At 40.2% G+C, this 24698-nt stretch overlaps 1 protein-coding gene across 2 annotated transcripts; it reads left to right on the forward strand.

Annotated features, from left to right (window-relative positions):
- Window positions 1-2965: 2965 nt before the first annotated feature.
- On the forward strand, window positions 2966-24109 carry LOC115640739 (cytidine and dCMP deaminase domain-containing protein 1-like). 2 transcript variants are annotated; one of them, XM_030543703.1, is made up of 10 exons: window positions 2966-3093; window positions 5337-5523; window positions 7302-7778; window positions 9414-9463; window positions 10809-10930; window positions 11663-11783; window positions 15146-15179; window positions 16152-16238; window positions 16676-16791; window positions 22559-24109. In XM_030543703.1, exons 1-10 carry the CDS (start codon window positions 3016-3018, stop codon window positions 22586-22588), a joined length of 1302 nt encoding a protein of 433 aa, XP_030399563.1. In that variant the 5' UTR covers window positions 2966-3015; the 3' UTR covers window positions 22589-24109. The 2 variants fall into 2 exon arrangements, with proteins under 2 accessions (XP_030399563.1, XP_030399556.1); XM_030543696.1 differs by lacking the exon at window positions 22559-24109 and adding an exon at window positions 19051-19135.
- Window positions 24110-24698: the final 589 nt, after the last annotated feature.

Consider the following 24698-nt stretch of genomic DNA (forward strand, 5'->3'; position numbering starts at 1 on the left):
AAGTGGCCCAGTTTTCTGGATGCGGTAATGGGCCTCAGATTAGCTATAGGAATGTGCAAAATGAATAATACATTTACAAATCAGCAGGTGTCTTTTGCTCACCAGTCTTTGATGTTCCTTTTGGTCTTTAGTCTTTCTTTGTGACTCGAATATGAAATGAAAATTTCATTTTGGACATAGGCTTCTCATTCTCATGCCTTTGATGTGTGTTTAGGTGCTTTCCTCTGGCACTAAATAGGCTGATCAGAATCCTGCGTTTTATTTTTCTTTTCTCTGAGAACAGCTTGGATTCCTTGGGCTTGATTCTTCAGCCTACTACATTCATTTTATGCTGGTATAAATCCACTGAAGTCAGTGGACTAACACTAGGGTAGTGGAAAGAATCAGGACCCTTATTATAAAATAACAGGATTACACATCAAAGGTGTCAAGGTTTTTTCCCCACTTTGAACTTTAGGTTCAAGAAGTGGGGACCTGCATGATCACTTTTAAGCTTAATTACTAGCTTAAATCTGGTATGCTGCTACCAGCCAGAAGTCTGTGTGTGGCACACCTTCTGTTCCCCCAAAACCTTCCCTGGGGAACCCAAGACCCAAACCCATTGGGTCTTAAAACAAGGAGAAATTAACCATCCCACTCTTTTTCCCCCCAGACTCTCCCCTCCCTGGGTTGTCTTGAGAGACTATACAGATCCAAACTCCTTGGATCTTAAATCAAAGAGGAATTAACCATTCTCCCCTTCCCTTTCCCCCACCAATCCCTGGTGAGTTTAGACTCAATCCCTTGGATTCTAAAACCAAGGAAAAATCAATCAGGTTGTTAAAAAGAAAGCTTTTAATTAAAGAAAGAAAAGGTAAAAATTATCTCTGTAAAATCAGGATGGAAAATGCTTTACAGAGTACTCACATTCATATAGACTAAAGGGACTCCCCCCCTAGCTTGAGATTCAAAGTTACAGCAAACAGAGGTAAAAATCCTTCCAGCAAAAAGACACATTTACAAGTTAAGAAAACAAACCTAAGACTAATCCGCATTTCCTGGCTATTATTTACTATTTTGAAACACAAAAGACTGATTCAGAAAGATTGGGAAGTCTGGGTGTATGTCTTGTCCCTGTCAGTCCCGAGAGTGAACAACAAACAAAACAAACAGCACAAACAAAGACTTCCCTCCACCAAGATTTGAAAGTATCTTGTCCCCCTATTGGTCCTTTGGTCAGGTGTCAGCCAGGTTCACTGAGCTTTTTAACCCTTTACAGGTAAAAGAGACATTAACCCTTAACTATCTGTTTATGACAAAAGGCATGAGAATTAGAAGTCTATGTCCAAAGAAAGACTAAAGGATAGAGGAGCTAAAATTTACAAGATTGGGATCATTTGAGGATGACTTGGTCTGTCTAAGGTCTTTTCTGTGCAATGATGATAATGATCTCACTATCCTGCATCTTGTACTATGGGTGACATTTTTGTCTTGATTTTGTCTTTGAATTTTTTCATGATAAGCTTTGACAAATCTGAATTTTGCGTAGAAGGACCTTTGGATCCAAACATCAACCAGATTTTAATTCTTGTTTATCAAATATTGTAATAAACTGATCCTGAGATACCTCACCCTCTCCCTTTTGTAGTGAGCAGGGATCTGGTGCCATTCATGGTAACGGATGGGATCCCATCCATTACTAAACCTCATCAGAGAAAATCTGATATATCATTCCTAATTTAAACTTTTTGTCTTTTATCCTCCAGCTTCCCCCTTCAGTAAGCAAACAGAGAACTCAGAAAAAAGAGATGGAGAAGAAACAGAAAGAGAGAATGATAAAGGCAAAAAAAATTAATCAAACTTGCTCATATATTCTTATTTCTTGGTTTACGTAATTCTTTTTTCTTTAAGATGTTTGAATAAATTTAATTGTTCTGAAAGTCTTGAGCCATAGTGCAGGCAGGCAACTTGCATACTTCTAACATCCATCTCTGGCAACATACCTCAGTCTTAATTTGAAATTTCCATGCTATTCCACTTCTGGGCCTCTCTTCCTATAATAATAGAAATAAAGTTATTGTTCTGATAGTATGGGTTGTTATTTGTATAGCACTATGACTGTGCCACTGGTGCTTTACTGACATGTACGGACGTAAGGTCCCTGGGATCTTACAACCTAAAACACACAGTTAACATAATGGATAGTGACAACAGATCGTTGTGGGGAAGGGGATAGACACAACAGTAATGGATGGGAAGGAAATATAGCTTTTGGGAGAGTGATGTTTTTAAGTAAAGCTGATTGTATAAATTGTCTTATTTTATATTATTTGTATTAATTATGAATTAGTTATTTATTTAAATAATGTTCAGGTAACAGAGAAGGACATATAGCTTCAAAGAGAAGATAAATGGCAGTATGGTAGCTGAAATAAATGAGTTTTGGAGAGGACTGAAGTTGAGTGAGTGAGGAAAAGGCTGTCCCAGATATAGGATATCTGCTTTGGGCCTGATACAAAGCCTGTTGAAGTCAATGGAAGTCACTTTTTGTGCCAGCCGAAGGAAGGGGCAGGCATAGGAGTTACTCTCCCTTCAGCAGATACAGGCAGAGTAGCCAGAGAAGGAAGCAAGACTAGAGGATCATTGCACATTGGCAATCCCCAGTTGCTGGAATGGCCAGTGTAACTTACAGCAGGGACTGGAGAGGCACAGATAGGTCTCAGGATCAGGAAAGTTCAAGAAAGAGGATTCGCAGAGTATCAGTGGACCAAATTTTAATGTGATTTTAGGATATAGTTCTTTATTTTAACACACATAGAAATGAAAGGTACAGCAGCATTCGTTTTAACCAGAGACTGCATAGTTTGGGAATTATCCTCTGTAGCTCAGTCCCATTGGCTATTTTACATTTACTCCATTTGCTCCTTTTGCTCCATGCTTGTTTTGAAGAACTAGCTTCTAATTCTACTTTTTTCTTCAGGTCCTCCTTCTCGTCTACCAAATAAAGAAGACTTGTGCATCTTCTTAGCACTCCATATGGAAAATGCACCAAACTGTCAAGAACCAACATGTAAATATGTTGGTAACAAACAAAAAAACCCAGATATCTTAAAAGTGAGTTGAGTGAATTCAGTATCTATTGTGCAGAATAAGAGAGGCCATGATGTTAATTAGGATTTTGACTATTACATATTGCTGATTGTGATTTTGACTGGTTAGGATTTTAACCTACAATATGCAGAACATACAAGAAGCTCTGATAAATCAAAAACTCCTTTTATTTTTCCAAATTGCATAAATACTCGGTCCTTATGCCAGCCAATAGTGGTAGAATAGCCTTTAAAAATATCACAACATTATCTGGTAAAGATTTCATATGAGTGAAGTGGTTTCCAAATCTTAGTATTTTCACATGGTCATGTAATATTTAGTCTTACATGATCTCATCATAGTCCAAATTTGGTATATCATAAAACAAGCACACAGCACAGTTGATAGTGTCTGTTTTAAAGTGGTTCAGAACCAGATGAGCAGAGATTTTGCAGGTTGGGGTTGAAGTGCACTGTCACTTGTGTACAGAAGGCTTGCAGAGAAAGTATCTGCCTCAAGCCAACTCTGATAGTTCCTCATTTTCACAAGCACAAAATTCAGCCCCCCAAATCAGGAATTCTATATGTGATATTGTCTAGTATGTTCTGATATTGTTTAACGTGGGGCTGCAGAACTAGGAGTAGTAAACAGAATGGTTTGGCTATATTAGTACTAAATTATTGCAGTTCCCATCTATCTTTATGGAAATTGATGGATCTGTGTGTCTGTCTGAAGAAGAATTTCCAGACAGAAAGACTATTTTCCTTCTTTCTCACTAATTCTCCGTATTAAAAATGTCCAGGATAAGGTCTTCGGGCTAGGGGTTGACATGTGTTATATGTTCGCACAGTGCCTGGTGCAATGGAGCTCAACTTTGTTGAGGTCTTTGGATACCACAGCAATATAAATGTTAAATAATACCAATAATATATTTGATAACATTTGGCTCTTGAAAAACTTAAGTTTGTAGCATAGTCAGCCTTAGTTTTCAAGGACAGAAATATAAAAGCAAGACTTTCATACTGAAGAAAACTTTAAAATAAGTAATACTAAAATACATAATTCTTATCTATATTTTTAATCTCACTTACCTCTGTTTAAAATATTGTCCCTTAGCCAATATTTTCCTGTTTGGTCCTGCAGTGAAAGTATTGTGCTTGTTTCATCCCTGCAGTTGCAGAGGACGTAAATTGCACCTCAAGAGGCAGTTGCTCTGGGGGAGGGTTCACCATATTGGAAAGCAGTCAGTCATACAACTTCTACTTTCCTGCATGAGATTCACCATGGGGAGCCAGCATAATTCTAGCTAGGACTGAGGGTGTGTCTTCACAGCACATTTAGCTTGAGTTATAACTTGAGTGATACCCCTAACTTGACTCCCATTCACACACCAGGCTCTTGCTTGAGTTAAGTGGTGCTTTAAGATCAAACTAGCTGGCACATCTAGCTAATGGTGAGCTGAAGCTCAAGTTATGCTGGAGTGAAGCTCAAACTAATAATGCACTGGGGATGCAACCCCTTGAGTTATAATAATGCATCAGCAGCTAATTCAATTATCTGTGCTGCTATCAGATCACTCGGTGTATCTCCAGTATTGTTTTGAAGTATGGTCGCTTGCATTTAAACTAGGCAAGCTCGAGTGCAGTAATTTGAGTACACTAGAACTAACCATTGCAGTGAAGACAAGCCCTAATGGAGATTTCCCTGGAGAGGCATTGAATCAGCAGATCTCCTGGGTGCGTTAGACCCACCATCTTCCCAGTCAATTCCAAACATTTTCTGTGTTCTGCTAGCTGGCTGCACATGCCTCCACTCAGATGGAAGTGTTGCAAGCAGTTTGCTTTGTTGAAATGGATATTGCCATCCCCTGTTTTAATTGGCAGGCTTAAACATAAGAACGTAAGAACGGCCATACTGGGTCAGACCAAAAATCCATCTAGCTCAGCATCCTGTCTTCCGACTGTGGCCAATGCTAGGTGCCCCAGAGGGAATGAACAAAACAGGTAATCATCAAGTGATCCGTTCCCTGTCGCCCATTCCCAGCTTCTGGCAAACAGAGGCTAGGGACACCATCCCTGCCCATCCTGGCTAATAGCCATTGATGGACCTATCCCCCATGAATTTATCTAGTTCTTTTTTAAACCCTGTTATAGTCTTGGCCTTCACAACATCCTCTGGCAAGGAGTTCCACAGGTTGACTGTGCATTGTGTGAAGAAATATTTCCTTTTATTTGTTTTAAAGATATTGTAAAAGCATTTTTTTGTAGTTTTTCAGAACTGGAATTGTCATCTGTGAGGCTAACAAACCGAAAAGGATTATCACAATGGACTGCTCCACTAAGGAGCTTCATGCTGTGCCAAGAGCATTATTAAGATTTCCAAATGCACTAGGAGGCTGTGAAGTTTACCTGTCTCGAATGCCTTGCATCAGGTGTGCAAAACTTTTGATTCAAGGTCAGTATCAGAGATACGATATTTGTAACTAACTGGCATCATACCTGTGAAAGGCTCACAAGTTGATAAAATAGTGATGTCAAGGGTTACTTCCTTTTCTCTCTACTCCTTTCCCATTCCTGCATGTCGTCTGCTGAATAACTCGTCCTATTGTTGAGTGATGGTTTAGCTAGAGAGGTAAGTCATCTTGTCCTCTTCAATTAACTTTCATACCACAATCCTGTTATTGAAACTGAGTGAGTAAATGAGTCAAATTAAAACCGAAACTGCAACCTTAACACTGACCAGAGGTGGCCTGCTGGAGGCTCAGGTTAGGAAAGTGGTGGTGTTGTTTTTTAACGTTTCCAGTCAGGTTAAAAATAGAGAGAGGTTGTATAGGAATAAATGTTGTAGAAATTGTGTTGACAGAAAGATTTTAGGCATTTATGGTGGACATGTTCAGTCCTTAGAGAGTATTAGGATGCAGTTTCTAACCTGATAATACAAATTGTTGGATATTATTACCAAATGATCCTTTGGCAAGCCTTCTGGGGCTTCCTAGAAGAAATGGTCACACTCAAAGAAATAAAAATTCATCTCTCATCTGCTTGCAGCTGCTAAGCTACTGATAACCTCTGATTGGAAAAAGAAAAATAATACAAAACTAGAGGAATAATTATAAAAAAATTAAGGGAGGATGTTGCTATGGAAAAATTAATGTATCAATTTTGCGCAGCAAAAAAGACAGAAGACAAATAGTTAAATATTTGGTTGCCATTTATTCAAGTGCATTTGCCTGCAAAAAAACAAACAAACAAAACCTAATCAACAACAACAAAACCCAAACACAAAACCATATAGAACCCATTTAATATTTTTTAATATTAGCATTTGATAGTCACACCTGGTTTGATAAATATGAGTAATCTGTAGTTTCACTCAGTTTAATCACATCACGTGAAACAATGCTTCCTGGATGGTCTAAAGAGATTCACTCTACAATATGGTAACACCGTGCTAAATAGAAAGGAATCATATATATATCTTTAGTCCAATCACAGTTAAGTAGTGACCACCTTTTAAACAAATAGAAACATCAAGACCTACTTGACTAAGCTGAATTTTAAATGGAGTTATGTTTCTAAGATTTATAGTGGTGAAATTAATTTTAATATATACATTTCTGTGAGCATTAAAATGGATTATTTATATGTGTGGGCAGTTCCATCTTTAGGGTTGTATTGAAATTTCCATTTACAGTGGCAACAAAGTTCTTAAAATAAATATCACAAAGTAAGTATCTGGTTTCATGTTATGTCTATAATTCAAAAGGTGTCAATTTTTAAAATTTCTATTAATAATAATTTGTTTTGCTTCGAGGCTTCTGTTTTATTGTTGATTGAGCTATGTTTTCAATTTACTGAATGTGTTCTGTGAAGAGGATATATTACGTCTGAGATTAATAGGAAGATCTAGATTGTTAATGACATAGCTGTTAATTTCTCATTTTTTCATGTTTGTGTAGCTGGTGCTGTACATAGAGGGTGATGATGATGATTATTATTATTTATTTGTAGTGCAGTAGTACCTAGGAACACTAGTCATGGACCAGGCCCCCTTTTGTGTATTAGGCATAACTGCCTCACACTGCTGTTCTCATGATAATAAATAATAATACATGAAAAAGTATAACTAATATAATTACTTCTAGTACTGCTTTAATTTTACTAGTTAAGAAAATGTGTTCACTTTATTATTTCTTTTAAAATATTATCTTACATCTATTTTTCTTCATGCAGCTCAAGTTTCTCAAGTGTATTACTGGCCTAATCTTGAAATACAAACAACAGAAGTAAATCTGAAGAAAATTGAAATGGAAGCTGAACATGTTGATAACATCTTTAGGGAAAGCTATATCACTTCAGCAGTCTACATACCAATATTAGATGTTGAAATAGTGAAGCAAAGGATTTTTCCACGAACAGGGTCACCTCCAGTTGATAAGAGCACCACTCCTGTTACCTCTGTATATAATAGTTTATCATCAACTAAACTTTTAGAAATACTTAACCTGACACACATTAAAAAAGATAAATCATTCCAACAATCATATGAAGATGATATTAATAAAGCAATGGAATCTTTTCAGACACTGGCAGGTGGCATTGATACCGAAATAAAGGAAAATAATTTTCAAGAGGATAAACATGCCATTGAAAAACAGCCCAAGTATACTCATGCATTGCAACTCTGTAACTTACTAGCAGCCAGAAATGGTAAGTGAATGATTAGTACTAAGGTAAAGTCAGTAAGTACTGTAATATGGTATAGGAAAGATATGAGTTCAGGAATTTATAGTCCTGGGTAGTAGAGAATTATATATATTTAATGTGAGTGAAGCTGTAACACTGAGTTCTGTGACCTTATTCATGGTAATGACTTTCAAGGAAGCTGTGCATGCATTTAGCTAACTTGTTACACTAGAGGTGAAATATTACAGTGGTATCACCTGTGTTAGAAAATTAGCCTGTGGTATGCAGACCAGATTAAATTAATTATACGTCAATATACAACCAATACAGGTCATCTGAAAAAATACTTTCAAGGCTGGTAGTAGAGATCGGCAAAAATATCCATTACAAAGGACCAGATTGCACCTTAAACCCTAGACCAGCTTGCATTTGGTGAAGAGCCATGCTGCACTACCAAGAATTCCATGCAGAATTATGCCCCAAAGAAGCACAATGCTTCCTAGAGGTCCATGGTGAGCAAGGGAAGAACATCCATTCCACTAACCTCTAGGAGGAAGGCTCATATTTTATCTTTGACTAAACAGCAAGTACATTACCCTACCTTCACCTGCACCCCTTTGTGGTTTCTAGCACCTCAGGGGGTGCTATTAGACAGTCGTTCTTGTGCTCTGAGTGCAGACACTACAGTTATGGCTGCTCCCTTGCCCACTCTTTTGTTCCCACTCTTGTGCACTCACACAAGATGTCGGACATATTGGTCCAACATATATTTTTTTATTCAGATTTTCCTGGTTTTGAGTCCATTAAACATTTGCAAATTTGGAGTAATTTTATAACAGTTTTAAAACAATTCTGAGACAATATTACTTTTTTTGCATTTCAAGCTGGGTTGGCTGGCTGTGATTGGTCATACTCATAGACTTTTAAGGCCAGAAGGGACCATTATGATTACCTAGTCTGACTTCCTGCACATTGCAGACCACAGAACCTCATCCACCCACTCCTGTAATAGACTCCTAACCTCTGGCTGAGTTACTGAAGTCCTCAAATATTGATTTAAATACTTCAGGTTACACTAGCTTAAACCTGCAAGTGACCCCATACCCCATGCTGCAGAGAAAGACAAAAAACCCCAGGGTTGTATTGTATTGGTTTTGCTTCACTGAGTGGATGAGTTCACCTTTTGAAGTGAGAAGGCTTAGCAGAAACCATTATGACTCACTTTCTCAGGTGGAGATAGTATTTTTCTGAGATACAGGGAGATACAATAACTGTTGGAATGAGCAGCAAGGAGTGCTACAGGAATTTAACAGATCATTGGTACTTCTACTCAAGAAGACACCACCAGGTGCGGGGGGGTAGAGGTGGATTGCATAGGGACATAGGTCTGTGTGGGCTGAAGTCTTTCAGGTGAATCAACTCTGGAATGTGCTGATTCACCACGTCCCTGGATAGTCTTCACTGCTGGTGCTGATATGGAGCCCTCACTGCAACTTAACACATTCTTTCCTGGGTTGAATCCCCTTTGGAGGGCAGTAGTGATAATAGCAACCTCTTCTGGCTCAGGGAGGTGTACTTGCATATATTTGCACCAACAGGGTGAATCAAGTTCTGAGACTTTGTTGGTAGCTTCACTATTTGATTTTTTTTTCATGCCAGACAGTCCTAATACTGGAGTGGGGACACTGATCTACAGGAAAGAAGACATTGTAAGTACGTTATATGCAGCCCAAGAACTATTAATATTACTCTGGATACAGTTTGAAAATGATGAGGAAAACCCCTCAGTCTCACAGTCAAATATTCATTTTTGATACAAACATTAATCTATTATAGCTGATTGTCACATTAAACTTTTGCTTGTAGGATTTTTGTGCAATGTATTGTGATGCATAGAAATATTTAAAAGAGCTCAAGTCTGCCATAGATATGCATTGTATTTCTGTGGGGTTTCCTCAGTATTGTTTATGTAAGTGAGCAAGTTAATTCTACTGACATAAATAATGATTCTTAAAAACTCTCCTACACTACCCCTCCCCATGCAAGTCAAAATCTGAAAGGATTTTAAAGACAATTAAACTTGCACAAGGAGCAAATTACCCACATGGTCATATTTCCACATGACTATTTTTAACAGAGTATAAAAAATAATCAGACATTCAGATAGAATATAATAAGGCTTATAAAATGTGCAGCTGCAGTCTTCCAGAGACCTTAGAACTTATTGTCTTAGTACACCAATAGCACTACTAATATTTCACACAATTACACATGCTGAGATGTAACATGGTGTAGCTGACTGAGGATGGGACTAGGACTAAGGAATGCACTTTTGAGGTCCATTACCAAGTCGGTGGAGTCACAACACTGTGAGATCAGAATTAGGCCGTCTGTGTCTCCATGTGAAGAATACAGATAAAAATACTTCCTGACCTACTTTGAAGGAATGTTGTGATGATTAATTATTTAATGTCTACACAGTGCTTGGCTTGTGCCAAGCCCCCTCTATGTGATACATATTATTACTAATCAGCTGACTTCCCTGCATTCCAGTCCTGCTACACTCATGCAATCTCTAAAGTATAAATACTTGCAAAATGAATAAATAATTCCACCTCAGTTGGGCAAACACCGCAGTCTTGCTTAAATTTTTAAATTATTCACTTCATGGACCACAATCTTTTTTGCATTTGGCTTCATGACTAATCAGGTTTTGCTGAGATGTCTGTTCATGGAAAGCAAACTTCAAATTTGCATGAACAAGATTTCATGAAAATTGAAAGAAAAATTGTCCTAAAAACAGGATTTGCTGTTAGGAACTGTAACCCTGACTGGGACTTCAGATACATTTAGTATTCATGATTCAAAAACCAAACATTTTGCAAGATGGAAACCTACATGCTCAAAGAATAACAATGAGCTGATCAAAGAGCACAACAATACAGCAATTCCTGTGGAAGTCAGTGACAATCTTTGGGAGTTGGATTGGGCCTAAATGCATCAGAGTCCTGGGAAAGTATTCTTTTTGTTTATTTTTGCCTGGTGTTGTTATAGGTCGCTGTTGGCTACAATGGATTTCCAAAAGGGACAGCGAATAGTCTGTTTGCACAGAAGGATGATGGTAGTTGTGACCAGCATGCAATCATCTGTGCAGAAGCTAATGCAATTATTCTAAGGTAGGAAGTGTGAGGAATGGTGGCATAAAAGAGGAAGGAGGTGGTGGCAGAGGGTGTGTATGTGGGAGGTGGAGAGTGTGGAGGAAGGGGTAGAATGGGGGCAAATTTCACTAGGGGTGAGGAGGAGGATGCAGATGTGGAACCTAAATTTGTGTGGGTGGGAGGAGATAGGGGAAGAGGAGTAGATAGACCTGATGAGAACTGTAGAGATGTGAGAGTAACAAGGGAGAGGAAATGAGACCGTGGGGAAAGGGGGAGGGAGGATGATGATGGATGCTATGATGTATAAGAGGGGTTTGGTGAGAGCCATGGATGAATGGTGGATGGACACGATTACAAAAAGGTACTCTAGAGTATGTTACCTCACCCTACTAGAGAAGGGGAGGAAGGTAGCTGAGCTAGGACACTGGGAGGATCTGGGTGGTGGTGGGTTGGGGGTGGTGGGGAGGACAGGAGTATTATCTCTACAGTGCTGGGAGCACACAGCTGAAAGGAGGACCATGCAGACTCTTTGGATAGAGCCTATGCAACCTCATTCCATCACTTCCCATGGCAGTGAGTCCACAGTATATCCTGAGTCTTAGCCATAGTGCTGAGGTTCCTTACTAGTCTCCTTTGGTCAGTGGCAGAGGAAGAGAAGGAAGAAGAACTCGCTTTAGATACGCTAAGAGAAACACCTTCAACCAACAAAGAGCTAATTTATAAAAACAACAGTGTTTTTGTCTTTTACAGAACTGATGATGATCTGAGTGACACTGAATTAATCACCACATGTGAGCCCTGTAGTGTCTGTGAAAACCTAATTAAAGCAATGAAGATAAAGAAAATCATTTGGCCTAATCGAGATGGAAAAGTAGGTAGCAGAAAATTTACAGCAAAAAGCCATGTGTCACAGTTACAGGGCTAACTGCAATTCTGCCCCTTCTCTTAGTGCACAGACCTTGTGACTACCTCTCTTCAGGTGGAATCACATGATTTTCTCACTCTCAAATGGCCCTAGGCTGCAGTACCCTGTTTACCAAACATATTTACCCAGCAGGTCCTAGTGGGTTTAATATCTGCTGTTCTTCCCTTTGGAAGCCTATGACCTTCTGGTTACAGTGACCTTTGTAAAAAAGAGTATTGTTTATTTAACTAAAGCACAAAGCACTTAAGAGAAAAGGATCTTAAAATAACCAAGGGGCCCTTGAAAGGTCTAGCTTGTCCCAGACAGCCCTGGTTCACCTTAGCTCTCGCTCCCCCCGAGAGCAAATCATATTGTCCTCTTGTGTTCGCAGGCTTGCCTGAAACTAGTGGCTAAGTATTTGGCATGGCTCAGCTGTGCCTCTGCTGCTGTTACCTGTGCAGCTATGACTACACAGCTATTTAAATTTGCACTTGCTCACTGAGAGCAAGTGCTAGTATGTGTATACAAGCAGGGGAATCACAACCCGAGCTCATAGCGTAAATGTAGTCCCAGTCAACCATTGGTTCCTTGACCCCCTCCCCTCTTGGTAATCCATCTTTCGTCTCATTTCCTTTAGAAATCTCCTCCAACTCCTACTTTTACAGTGGCATTAGGAGAGGCATTTATCAGCCTTCTTGATGGAGTGTGTCATAGCAATTTTCACAAGCTCTGTACGGTACCCCAGAGAATATTGTGCCCTATAGATAAGCCCCTTCATTTTCCATTTAAACCAATTTTTACTGAAAAATTTCTGGGTTTTACAAAAAGTATTACTCAGTTTTTTCTGATTTTTCACCCTACTTTTGTATCATTCAAATACATACAAAATAATTTGTTTTATTAGGAAAATACACTATATTGCATGAGATATAGGTATTACAATAATGCATTAGTATGTGTGTATATGCCAAGCTGCCTGTTGAAGTAAGGCTATGTATTAGTATAGAACAGTGTTTCCCAAACTTGAGATGCCACTTGTTCAAGGAAAGCCCCTGGCTGGCATGGCCGGTTTGCTTATGTGCCTCTCCAGGCCAATGGGGGCTGCCTGGAGCTGCGAACCACGGCCAGTGGGATCCGTGATCAGCCGAACCTGCGGACGCGGCAGGTAAACAAACTGGCCTGGCCCGCCAGGGGCTTTCCCTGAACAAGTTGCGTCCAAAGTTTGGGAAACACTGGTATAGAAGATGCACACAATAAAGAAACAGGCGCACACGCAAGCTCAGAAATGCGTGTGCATCTGAATGTACTGATGAAGCTCACACCCACCACATACACATTTCAAGCTATTAGCAGATAATGGTTTAAAGATTTGACACACGAAAATGGGAAGAAAATGAAAATCTATATTGGAATACATTTCAGAACACAAGGAAGTATTTGAAAGTTTAAAAAAAAAAACAAAAACAGGAGAAAAGGACGAAATTGAGTGTATGCGCTGCAAATGGTGTGGCCCAATTATTAAATGTAATATTTATAGGCTAATAGCTCTAAGTCTACAACTGTCAATTGTTTATTCAAATGAAAAGTTTTATCTGGGGATTACAGAGACGTTGTTTTCTTAAACTCAGAGGTGGCATTGTGTTTTGAGTTCTGTTTTAGTTCTGCAGAAAACCACATTGATGAACGAAATTCAAAGCATTAATCTACTGAATACCTTTCTCCCCGTCTTTCTGTCCACCAAAATAAACCCTGATATTTACCCAGAAAAATTATTAATAACTTTTTGCACTGATTTTCACCTTTTTTGTGGTAATAAACTGATAAATTCCTGGGAATTAATTAAATAAAAATTAAATTAAATTAAACTAAAACTGCAAATGAAGGGCCCTACCTATACAATACATGAAACTGGAAATTTCCCGTGGTGATACCTAGCAGAATGCTTGGCAGATCTCTCCTCTTACAAGATGGGGAAATTCAAACAAAGGCTGTCTGAACATATGTGGAAAGTTTTCTTTTAATATTTAACAAAGGCACCAGTGCATTTATTTGCATACGTAATCATAGTGCATTAAGGACCTGATCCTGCAATATTGAGGTTAGTGGTAGTTTTACCATTGACTTCAGTGGTTACAGGACCAGGTGCTATGATTTCCATTTCATGGTGTAATGATTTTTAGCTAGCCAAAGACATTAAATTCAAACAAAAGCTTTATAACTGAAATTACCCAGGCACAAAAATCTGGAAATTCCATGATATGGAATGTGATTTTCCCCTGCACACCCTCTCCATGGCTAGCCACCTTGCATGATAAAACCATGGAGGTTTTGCTGTTTTTTAGAGTTTTCTGCTTTGGAAGGGGGCAGGGTTTGGTCTTGTATATGCATCCGTGGCTCAGTTGCAGCTGCTGTGGGAAAATAACTGAATTTTCTGACCTTGGTGCTTGTTAAATATGTGTCAGCTATGATGTTCCATTAGCAGTATTTCATTTCATATTTAATAGAGTGAATTAGGACTGTGATTTGGAGTCACAGTCTCAATCTTGCAGAGATTTAACTTTGTGGGACTATGTTCACAAATCATTCCATGACTGGGGCCAGAGGGCCTGATTCTGCAGTCACTTCCTATATACGGATATTCCTATAGTATAATTATTAAAGTAGAATGAGGACTTCTTTTTTCTGAAGATAATACAGCTCATTGAACTAAGATCTTTTTTTAATGACTGTATAAATGATTCTGTAGAGTCATTTCAGCACAAGAATTAATGTACGCAGCTCTCTAGCCTGGTTAGAGTTTGAAATAAAACTATTTGACATTCAACAACTCATGATAGTTACTATTATGCCCCACTATGAAATGAATCCAGACAATTATTTTAAAAATTCCCTTCAGCACAACAAGCTACTAAATCAGGGATCAGCAACCTTTGGCACGTGGCTCGCCAGGGTAAGCCCCCTGCCAGGCTGGGTCAGTTTGTTTACCTGCTGCATCCACAGGTTCGGCCAATTGCAGCTCCCACTGGCCATGGTTTGTCGTTCCAGGCCAATGGGGGCTGCGGGAAGCAGTGGCCAACACATCCCTCGGCCCACGCCGCTTCCCACAGCACCCATTGGCATGGGAGGGCGAACTGCAGTCAGTGGGAGCCACAATTGGCCGAACCTGTGGAAGCGGCAGGTGGTAAAACCAGCCTGGCCCACCAGGGGACTTACCATGGCGATCCGCATGCCAAAGGTTGCTGATCCTTGTACTAAATAGTCCCACTTTTCATTAGAAAAGTGAAATGTTCAATATTTTCCATTCACTTATTCTCTTTTTTTTCTTCTAGAAGCAACCAGAACATGCAACTAAAGATCCAACAGGTAGGCAACTATATAAAATATGAGCTTATATTAAATGCATGAAAATACTGTCGTAGGCCCTGATTGGTAAATACATAACTTTACATATGCAGAGACCCATTTTGTTTAAAGAGACTTGTCACATATATAAAGTTACTCCTTTGCATAAATGTTCACAGCAGAGTTGCCTTTTCAATTCCGCCTTTTATTCTCTTTTTGTGAGAGAGGGACAGTCCTTTTATCTAGCATCAGTATATGAGCACTATCAAAGCTATTTAGGAGACTTTCTATTTTTGTATACTATTGTTTCTTTCTCAAATTGTATCCCATCCTGTTGCCCCGCCAGTGAACTCTCCCGTGAGAAGTTAGTTGGTGCTAACTTATATGTTCAAAAAAAGTAAAGAGGACCTTGAGAATCAGAACAGTTTAATCTTTCTGTAGGCACATGAGTTCACAAAGTAAACAACTTGAACTCCTGCTCTTCCCTCATTTCAGATGCACATTAACTTCTGTCATACTTGTTATAGTTTTACTTTTACTTACTGTGATTTATTAACATACATTTGCTTAATCATGAAAGCAATGATACATAAAATAGTCAAGTTAATGTAGAAACACCAAGTCATGTAGAAAAATGAAGTAGTTTATTCCTTTAATAAATATGCAACTCCTGTTAACATTAGTAGGTTGTGCATAACATTAATGAGAACTGCTGATATATATCAAGAGAAATGTCTGATTTGCAAAAATTTTGCATCTGTTTCTGCAGCATTTTGTAGAACTACTGTGTTTTTCAGTGCTATCTTGATACACATTTGCCTTATATTATTGTATTTCCATATGTTTGTAAATACGGTACAAATTTAAGTATCAAACTCTTGAGGTGGATGGACTCCATGGCTTTGGAGACTGACACTAAACTGCTTTCTGAGTGTATATTGCCTAAACATACTAATACTTTAAATTTTCCCCCACATGGAATCCCACATTCAGAAGAAGAAAATAACCCAAGCACTGAACCCTTTCAGATAAAAAGCATCATCAAAAAACATTGTGATGAAAAGATTTTAGCACTCCAAGGTGAGTTTTCTGGCTTTTTAATACTTTCTCTGAGATCTGCTGAAGACTGTAATGACTTTAAGGTTTAATTCAGCAGGAAGTTTGATCAGTGTTTTTAACCTTTCCTACACTGGCATTAGTTTAATCCAATTTTAAATGCAGTTTGAAAGTGTATGTTAGTCTAATCACTTTCAAAATCAGTTTAGAGTATCCACACTAGTCCTTCAAGAATTATCAGGTATGTTAAATCATGTTAAGACAAAACTGTGGTCAAGAACCCACCGTCCACCAAAAAGGCCTTAGCAGAGTTTTGAAAAATTATTGCAACCCATATTTCCCAGACTTACAAATTTACTTACATAAGAATGTACTTTTCTTTTAAGGAGGAGAGGGAGTTGTGTTTCTGTTTAGTTCTAAGTTTCATCAGCCAGTATTTATAGTTGCAGTTTTACTTACAGCTGATCGAGAGAAATGTAGTAGAAAAGATACTGAAGGAACTTCAGTTTCAGGAGAGAAGGAAGGAAAGACAATGGAAATACAGTCACCAGCGGATGAAGGACATGCTTCTGGTCAGGTAAACAGATTTTTTATAAAAAATAATAAAGCGGATAAAACCAGAAAAATATGCCTACATAATGCTTTAAATATTTAGATTAGAATGGTTAAGATAATAAGCAATTTGGGCAAGGAACCATCCTTTAATTTTGTATTTGTATTTGTACAGCGCCCAGTAGCTCTTGGGTACTACTATGATACAAATAATAATAATTAATAATATGGTAAAGATAAAAACTCACTAAATTGGCCTGTGAGTGATGAATAAAATTATTAATGCCAACATTTTTAATTGGTTGGGGATTATCCCTTTGACTTTAATTGTAGTTGACATTTTGAGAAGTATGCTGGTCTGATTGTCTAGTCTTTTCTGAGACTGACAAATTTACCATAATTTCGTTGCCTACTGTAACTGAGAGTGCTGGCCCCTTTAATAGCAGGCACTGCTGGGCTGCCTACCAACAGAGCTTGGCCTTCAAAACTAAGGATTCTGTGAGATGTAGTTCTCACAGATGCTTGGTAACTGTGGGCAGAACTGCAGTGCATGGTGGGAGAAAAAGCAGGCCCTTTAAAAGGCAACCTTTCCTTAAAGTGACTGGAGATGTTGTGGGAGGGAGAAAGGAGAGAGGGGAGCATGTACTTGCTGGGGAAAGTTCTCTGGAAAGACCAGGCCCTGTGTGGGCCTGACAACTTATAGAACTGGGTAGGCACTGAGCCCAGGAGGGTCTGTGGAAAAAGTTCGTGAAGATGCAGGAACCCTGAGGAGGAGTAAGTTTCTCTGGGCCTGAAGAGACAAGACATCAAATGAGCCAGGAAGAGGTAGAGTAAAAGAAGGAAAAGACCTGCCACAATACAGTACTGGTGTATGCTGGAGGTGCAGGTTTGCCATTAATTTTTTCTAGGTGCCCAGTCCAGAGCTTTCAGTGAGGATGGGAGGAAGCCCCACTTCAACCCCTGGATGGGGTTTGCCATCCCTAAAGGGCCAAAAATCATGAGTTGGGCCCTAAAAAATTAATCATGCAATTGGCTTAAAAATCATATGTTTATTAAATAGGTGCTTTCTGTTTGACTTCTGATTTTTGAGCCTTTGTTTCAAGCTTTTTTCCACGGCTAGAAGGGCTAGAAACTTACCTTTCTGTTTAAATGAAAGCTGAGACTCTCATTTAATCACACAACTCTAGGAGCTGGGGCTTTACGAAAAACACCAAATATCCTGAGAATTGTGATAAAATCTTGGGGCAGGGCAAACAAACTACTTTGTTTTGTGCTTGGCCTGCTTTTGTTTGTCCTGGAAGTGAGGACTTTATAGTTTGGCCAGAATCCAAACTAATGTAGCAGAAAGGAAACTGAGGACTGGTGGGCAAATTGAAGAAGTGATGCTAGGGCCATAAAGAACCTGTTATAGCTAGCTAGAGGTATAATGAAGTCCATAATGTAGGATTCAACTCATTCATTTTCTTTATGCATATCCACTCATGGTGGCTTACAGTCATGTGTCATTCGACTCTTATTAGAAAGCAATTGCAAGATTACTGTAAAATTTCTTATAACTACTGTTCCAGTGTTTAATTGTATTATCTTTGTGATTACCAATAACTTGGACAGAAAATAGCCCCAAATTTGAGAGATTCCTTTCTAAGTTTTGAAGTGACAATATCAGTAATTCAGAGCCAATCATTCACATGACAAATTTTCTGTCCACAAATTTTCTGAGCAGTCTGATTTTCTTGAATGTCTTCATTATTTGAAATTCTTTACTTAATGGTTTAGAGTGAATCATTCTTGAGCTATAGATTGTTCACTGTGAAAATTTAATATCTGAAATTCAAGTGGTGTTGATTAGTTCTGAGGGTGTATCTAAGTCACATGGTAAATTTCTGTTCCACAACTGGAGGAACATAACTCCTAGAGTCAGGTTCTTCATCGAGTGGTGTCCCTGTGGGTGCTCCATTTCAGGTGGTAGTGCATCCCAGCATTGTTGATTGGAGATTTTGCTAGCAGTGTCTGGCCGGGGCGCACATGCGCAAGAGCTGTCTTGTGACGGCGCTGGCGCCTCTTCTGGCACGTGCATGCACTGACCTCCTTAGTTCCTTCTCAGCTGTCCTTGGCTTGAGATGGAATCTGTTAGTGGATTTTAGTTAGATTTTAGAGATTTAGGATAGTGCTTATAGTGTTAATAGTTAGTTTAAGCTTGGATTTAAGTAGATGTTTTTAATAGTGTAGTGTAAAAAAAATTTTTTTTTTACATTTCTTTCTCTTTGTCCTCAAAACTTTGAAGAGGGACGAAAACAAAAATGCCTGGACCACCAGATTTTAAAATGTGTGCATCTTGCAAGGACGCCATGCCGGTCTCAGATGGACATTCACTCTGTGTCCGCTGCCTGTGGGAGTCGCACATCTGTCAGAAGTGCGCTCACTGTTGCAACCCAAAGGCAAGGGCAAGGAGAGATAGGGATCTCCACCTAAAATGCATCCTAATGGAGAAAACATTGACCTTCACAATGGAATCCACAAGTGGCTCCCTGGGGCCATGTCACTGGACAGAGCTAGTGTCTCGCCCTCAGAGAAATCAAGGAAGAGAGCCTCATCATCTCCAAGCCGAGAACCATTAAAAAAGAAACAGTCTCTGGCAAGATCCATGCCCTCGATGTTGAGCTTCTCTAGAGAGAGCATCTTCGATACACCGGACACCTTCAGCACCATCCACCAAGGGACCTCTGCCAGCAAAGCTAAAGAGTCGAGCAGCAGGCACCATTCAGCCTTCTCCTCCTACTCCACAGCACCCTCTACCTCAGTGAAAGGAACGGCACCGCAACCGATGCTGCAACCCATGGCACCCCCTCCGGCACCAATGATAGCAGCACAGCGCATAGAACAACCTAATCAAGACACCATGGTGCCGAGAAAGGCCACACAGAAGCAATCAGCACCAAAAGCAGTGGCACTGCAAATGGTAGCACCAATGTCTGCCGAACAAACCTCAAATTGCATCTGCATTGACTCTCCTCTACTTGGCACTGTGGATTCTCCAGTACCTACAGCACCAGACTAACCCCACTCTCCCATCGCACCACCATTTCCAAGCGATGAAGAAGAGGAAGCTGTCTTCTTTTCTGGCCATTCTTCCCCAACAGCGACCAAATACAAAAGAAAATCAGACCCAAATAAGGGTCTGCCACCATGGCTGGCTAACCCATGGATATGCCCACCCATGCCATTCCAGCTACAGTTGCTACCCAAGGGCAACTTTTAGGGTACAATTCCAATGGCCTACATCCGTGCACAGAAAAACCATAAAATCAGCATCAACTTCAGTACCCGAACCCTCTGAAGCCACAAAGGAAGGGGAAGAAGAAAGAGATGACACATCAGAACATGGTGAACCTCTGGAACACAACTCCTCATCCTCTCCGGATGAAACAGTTATACCCACATCTACAACGGCCCCTGATGACTTCAAACACCTCTAGGAGCTCTTCAGGCGAGGGCACAGAGCCAGAACATCCCTCTATAGGAAGTACAAGAGACACAACACTAACTCCTGAAAATACTCCATACATCAACTTCTTCCAGGATTGACATCCCTATCAATGATGCCCTCCTGAAACCAGCAGACATAATGTGGCAAACACCGACCTCCATTCCACCAGCCAACAAGTGCACAGATAGGAAATACCACGTACCAAATAAAGGGATGGAATTCCTATTTGCACACCCACCACCAAACTCCTTATTGGTGGATGCAGTAAATCAAAGAAACAAACAATATAAATCTGCTCCTCAAAACAAAGAATGGAAGAGGCTGATCTTCTAGGCCAAAAAGTGAACATAAGCCACACAGCAATTCCTCACTGCAAATTACACTGCACTATTGACAAAGTATGATCATGACAATTATAACAAATTCACAGAATTCACCCAGAATATACCTGAGGGGAAAAGAGAACAATTCCAGGCCATTGTGAACAAAGGCCGGCTTATCTCCAGGACAACACTATAGGCCGCCCTCGACGTGGCAGACAGCAGCTCACACGACAGCAACAGCCATTGTAATGTCAGGGCATCATGGCTGCATTCATCAGGAATCCCCGGAGAACTGCAACACAAAGTGAAAGATTTGCCCTTTGACAGACACAGACTATTTTAGGCCAAAACCGATGAAGTTCTCTAGTCCATGAAAGATTCCAGGGTGACCCTCAGAACATTAGGGCTATACATAACATCAAACAGGAGGTAACATTATCAGCCAGACAACAGAAACAGGGACAACATGTCTCAGCGACAGCAGAGACCATATGAATCAAGGGGACAAAGAAATAGACCACAAAGATACCGACAGAATCAACCTCAGAACTCAGCGTCTCAACCACCACCAAACAAACCGCAATTTTGAAGTATTGGTTGAGGGTCTGCATGATCTCCCATAACACCAGCGTCAGTGGACAACACACAAATATTTGGGCACTGTGACTCAGGCCATTTTACACCAACTGGGCCATGATCACATCTGATCAGCGGGTTTTAGAACCAATTCTATCAGGCTATACCATCTGTTTTACATCTGTACTAACTATCCACCCTCCTTCCCTGATCCTTCTCAGGGACCCTTCTCTCGAGCATCCATTGAGACAGGAGGTGCATCACTTTCTGCAAATAGCAGCAAAGAATCCTGTGGCACCTTATAGACTAATAGACGTTTTGGAGCATGAGCTTTCATGGGTGAATACCCACTTCGTCAGATGCATGTAGTGGAAATTTCCAGGGGCAGGTATATATATGCAAGCAAGCTAGAGATAACGAGGTTAGTTCAATCAGGGAGGATGAGGCCCTGTTCTAGCAGTTGAGGTGTGAAAACCAAGGGAGGAGAAACTGGTTTTGTAATTGGCAAGCCATTCACAGTCTTTGTTTAATCCTGAGCTGATGATGTCAAATTTGCAGATGAACTGAAGCTCAGCAGTTTCTCTTTGAAGTCTGGTCCTGAAGTTTTTTTGCTGCAGGATGGCCACCTTAAGGTCTGCTATAGTGTGGCCAGGGAGGTTGAAGTGTTCTCCTACAGGTTTTTGTATACTGCCATTCCTAATATCTAATTTGTGTCCATTTATCATTTTCCGTAGAGACTGTCCAGTTTGGCTGATGTACATAGCAGAGGGGCATTGCTGGCATATGATGGCGTATATTACATTGGTGGACGTGCGGGTGAATGAACCGGTGATGGTGTGGCTGATCTAGTTAGGTCCTGTGATAGTGTCACTGGTGTAGATATGTGGGCAGAATTGGCATCGAGGTTTGTTGCATGGATTGGTTCCTGAGCTAGAGTTACTATGGTGCGGTGTGCAGTTACTGGTGAGAATATGTTTCAGGTTGGCAGATTGTCTGTGAGCGAGGACTGGCCTGCCACCCAAGTCCTGTGAAAGTGTGGGATCGTTGTCCAGGATGGGTTGTAGATCCCTGATGATGTGTTGGAGGGGTTTTAGCTGGGGACTGTATGTGATGTGTAGGTTGTGCAGGACATTCTGTAAAAACAAGGCCTGGTGGAATTGAGAAGTGCACTGTGTAGAACTACATTAACAAGCTGAAGCATGTTAATATGGAAGTGGAAAGCGTACCTGTGATGATTTTAGAATAATAGTTGTAAGTCACTAAAATGACACTGGGGTGCAGATTAGTGAGTGATAGCCTCAGTTGACCCATATCTGTTTAATTCAATGACAAGCAAAGTATCGGCCAGGAATCATCTTACCAATTAATTATTTTTAATATGTCTTATATTTTTGCAATAATTTCAGAGTCACATAATGCAGAGGGGCCCTCTGTGAATGCTGCAGAAGATGAACCAGCATAAACATCAGAACAATCAGAAGAGTTTTAGGGACACGGCAACCCCCTAAAAAATCTCAGATAGTTCAGTATCAGGTTATTAATCTTGAGATGCCAGGCACTATATGATGTTATAAACTTAAAATAATAATGCATTTTAATTGTATAGGTACCTCTTTCCATAAGTTTCTAGGCATCTTAGCAAAAATAACTGAAAACATAATATATGACAGTTCCACACAAACAGCCCTAGTAGAGCTCCCAAATCTGGTTGGGCATTTCCCAGGGATCCAGTGAGATAGGCCCTCTGTGCTCTTTAAGTCTCCTGAACAGAATCCAGACCTTACCCCTGTGACAGTGAAAGCCAACAGACACACAGACAAACTTTGCACAGCATTCTAAAACACAATTACTCTTTACTTGGCAACACAAGAGATACACAGACAACATAATAAGCACACCTCAGTTTCCTAACCGCTCTGGAGAGTTCTTTGGACTTGGGCTTCCTCTGGGCTGTCCAGGATCCTTCTTCTGCAGCTCATGGTTTCTTTTTTGAATCACTGAGTACTTCTAAGTTAGTTAGGTTTCTTTGAACTTGGCTTGCCCTGGACCCTCTACTAAGAAAGCATGCACTTCTCTTCCTTTCTTCTGCCCAAAGCTTCCTGTGTCTTGATCTGTGAGTCTTCCCTCAAATTTTTATGGCCGCTACCAACATCTGGTTTCTTTGTTCTCCTGCTGGGTATTTTCTGATTCCCCTTCCTGCAGAGAAACTTGGTTGAACTGTTTTCCCTACTTGGGCAATATCCTTAGCAGACCCTTTTGTCAGAGAACAATCATTAAGGTTCACAACTCCCTGGTTTGGTGGAATCTACATCCTCATAGAGGCATTTCCTGATACAATAATTTCATAATTTTATAACATCAAACCGAATTCATAAGTTGTACCTAGAGTCCCCAAATAATCAGAGTGACACACCATGCGGAAATATTTGGACATATGCAGGAAAATTATTTTTATTATTATAAGAGTATCTAGAGGCCCCAGCTGCGATTGTGGGGCCCCGTTGTGCCAAGTGCTATGCAAACGCATACTATAAGACAATCCGTCACCAAAGAGTTCACAGCCTGAGGCCCTGGACCTGTGAACACTTGCAAACATGCGTCATTTAAAAACCAGATCAACAGAGTTTGTGAGAAAGTTTCATTACATCCATTTTAACTGAGCCACATAGAGACTAAGTGACTTTCACTGGAAATCTGTAAGGCTGTCAGGAATTGAGCCCACACCAGAGTCTGAACAATAAGACCATCCTTCCTGGTGAAAATAGCTGGAAACTTGTGCTGGCAATATCTTCAAAGAAACCTAAGTATGCTAGATTCTTAAAGAAACTCCCTCTTCAGGTAGCTTATATATAAACAATTATACACTACTAGAATTTTGAAGTAATTGCCCCATACACCTCTACCTCGATATAACGCTGTCCTTGGGAGTCAAAAAATCTTACCGTGTTATAGGTGAAACCGTGTTATATCAAACTTGCTTTGATCCACCAGAGTGCGGAACCCCCTCCCCGTCCCCAGAACACTGCTTTACCACATTATATCCGAATTAATGTTATATCAGGTCACGTTATATCGAGGTAGAGGTGTATATATACACACACACATGGTGTAGGCCAGGTCTACACTACCACTTAAATCGATGTAACTTACATTGTTCAGGGGTGTGAAAAAGACCCCCCTGAGCAATGCAAGTTACAGCAACCTAAGTGCTGTTCACATTGGCATTATGTTGGCAGGAGATGCTCTCCCACCAACATAGCTTGCAGAGGTGCAGTAATTATGCTGACAGGAGAGTGCTCTCAGGTTGGCATACAGCATCTTCACCAGACACACTCCAGTAGGGTGATCAGATATCCTGATTTTATAGGGACGGTCCCGATTTTGGGGTCTTTTTCTTATATAGGCTCCTATTACCCCCCCAGCTCCCCATCCCTTGTCCCGATTTTTCACATTTGCTGTCTGGTCACCCTGCACTCAGCGCAGCTATGCAGATGTAGCGCTTCTAGTGTAGACCTGCCCTTACTAGCTTAAGAGCCTCTTGTGGCA

The sequence above is a fragment of the Gopherus evgoodei genome, chromosome 1 (assembly GCF_007399415.2).
Source record: "Gopherus evgoodei ecotype Sinaloan lineage chromosome 1, rGopEvg1_v1.p, whole genome shotgun sequence".
NCBI classification, from domain to species: domain Eukaryota; kingdom Metazoa; phylum Chordata; order Testudines; family Testudinidae; genus Gopherus; species Gopherus evgoodei.

Coding starts and splice junctions, on each gene's coding strand:
- LOC115640739 (XM_030543696.1), top strand. CDS start 3,016: ATGGAAAATGCACCAAACTGTCAAGAACCAACATGTAAATATGTTGGT. Junction 9,464..10,808: donor TCTACAGGAAAGAAGACATT/GTAAGTACGTTA, acceptor GTGTTGTTATAG/GTCGCTGTTGGCTACAATGG. Junction 16,792..19,050: donor AAGGACATGCTTCTGGTCAG/GTAAACAGATTT, acceptor AAAACTTTGAAG/AGGGACGAAAACAAAAATGC.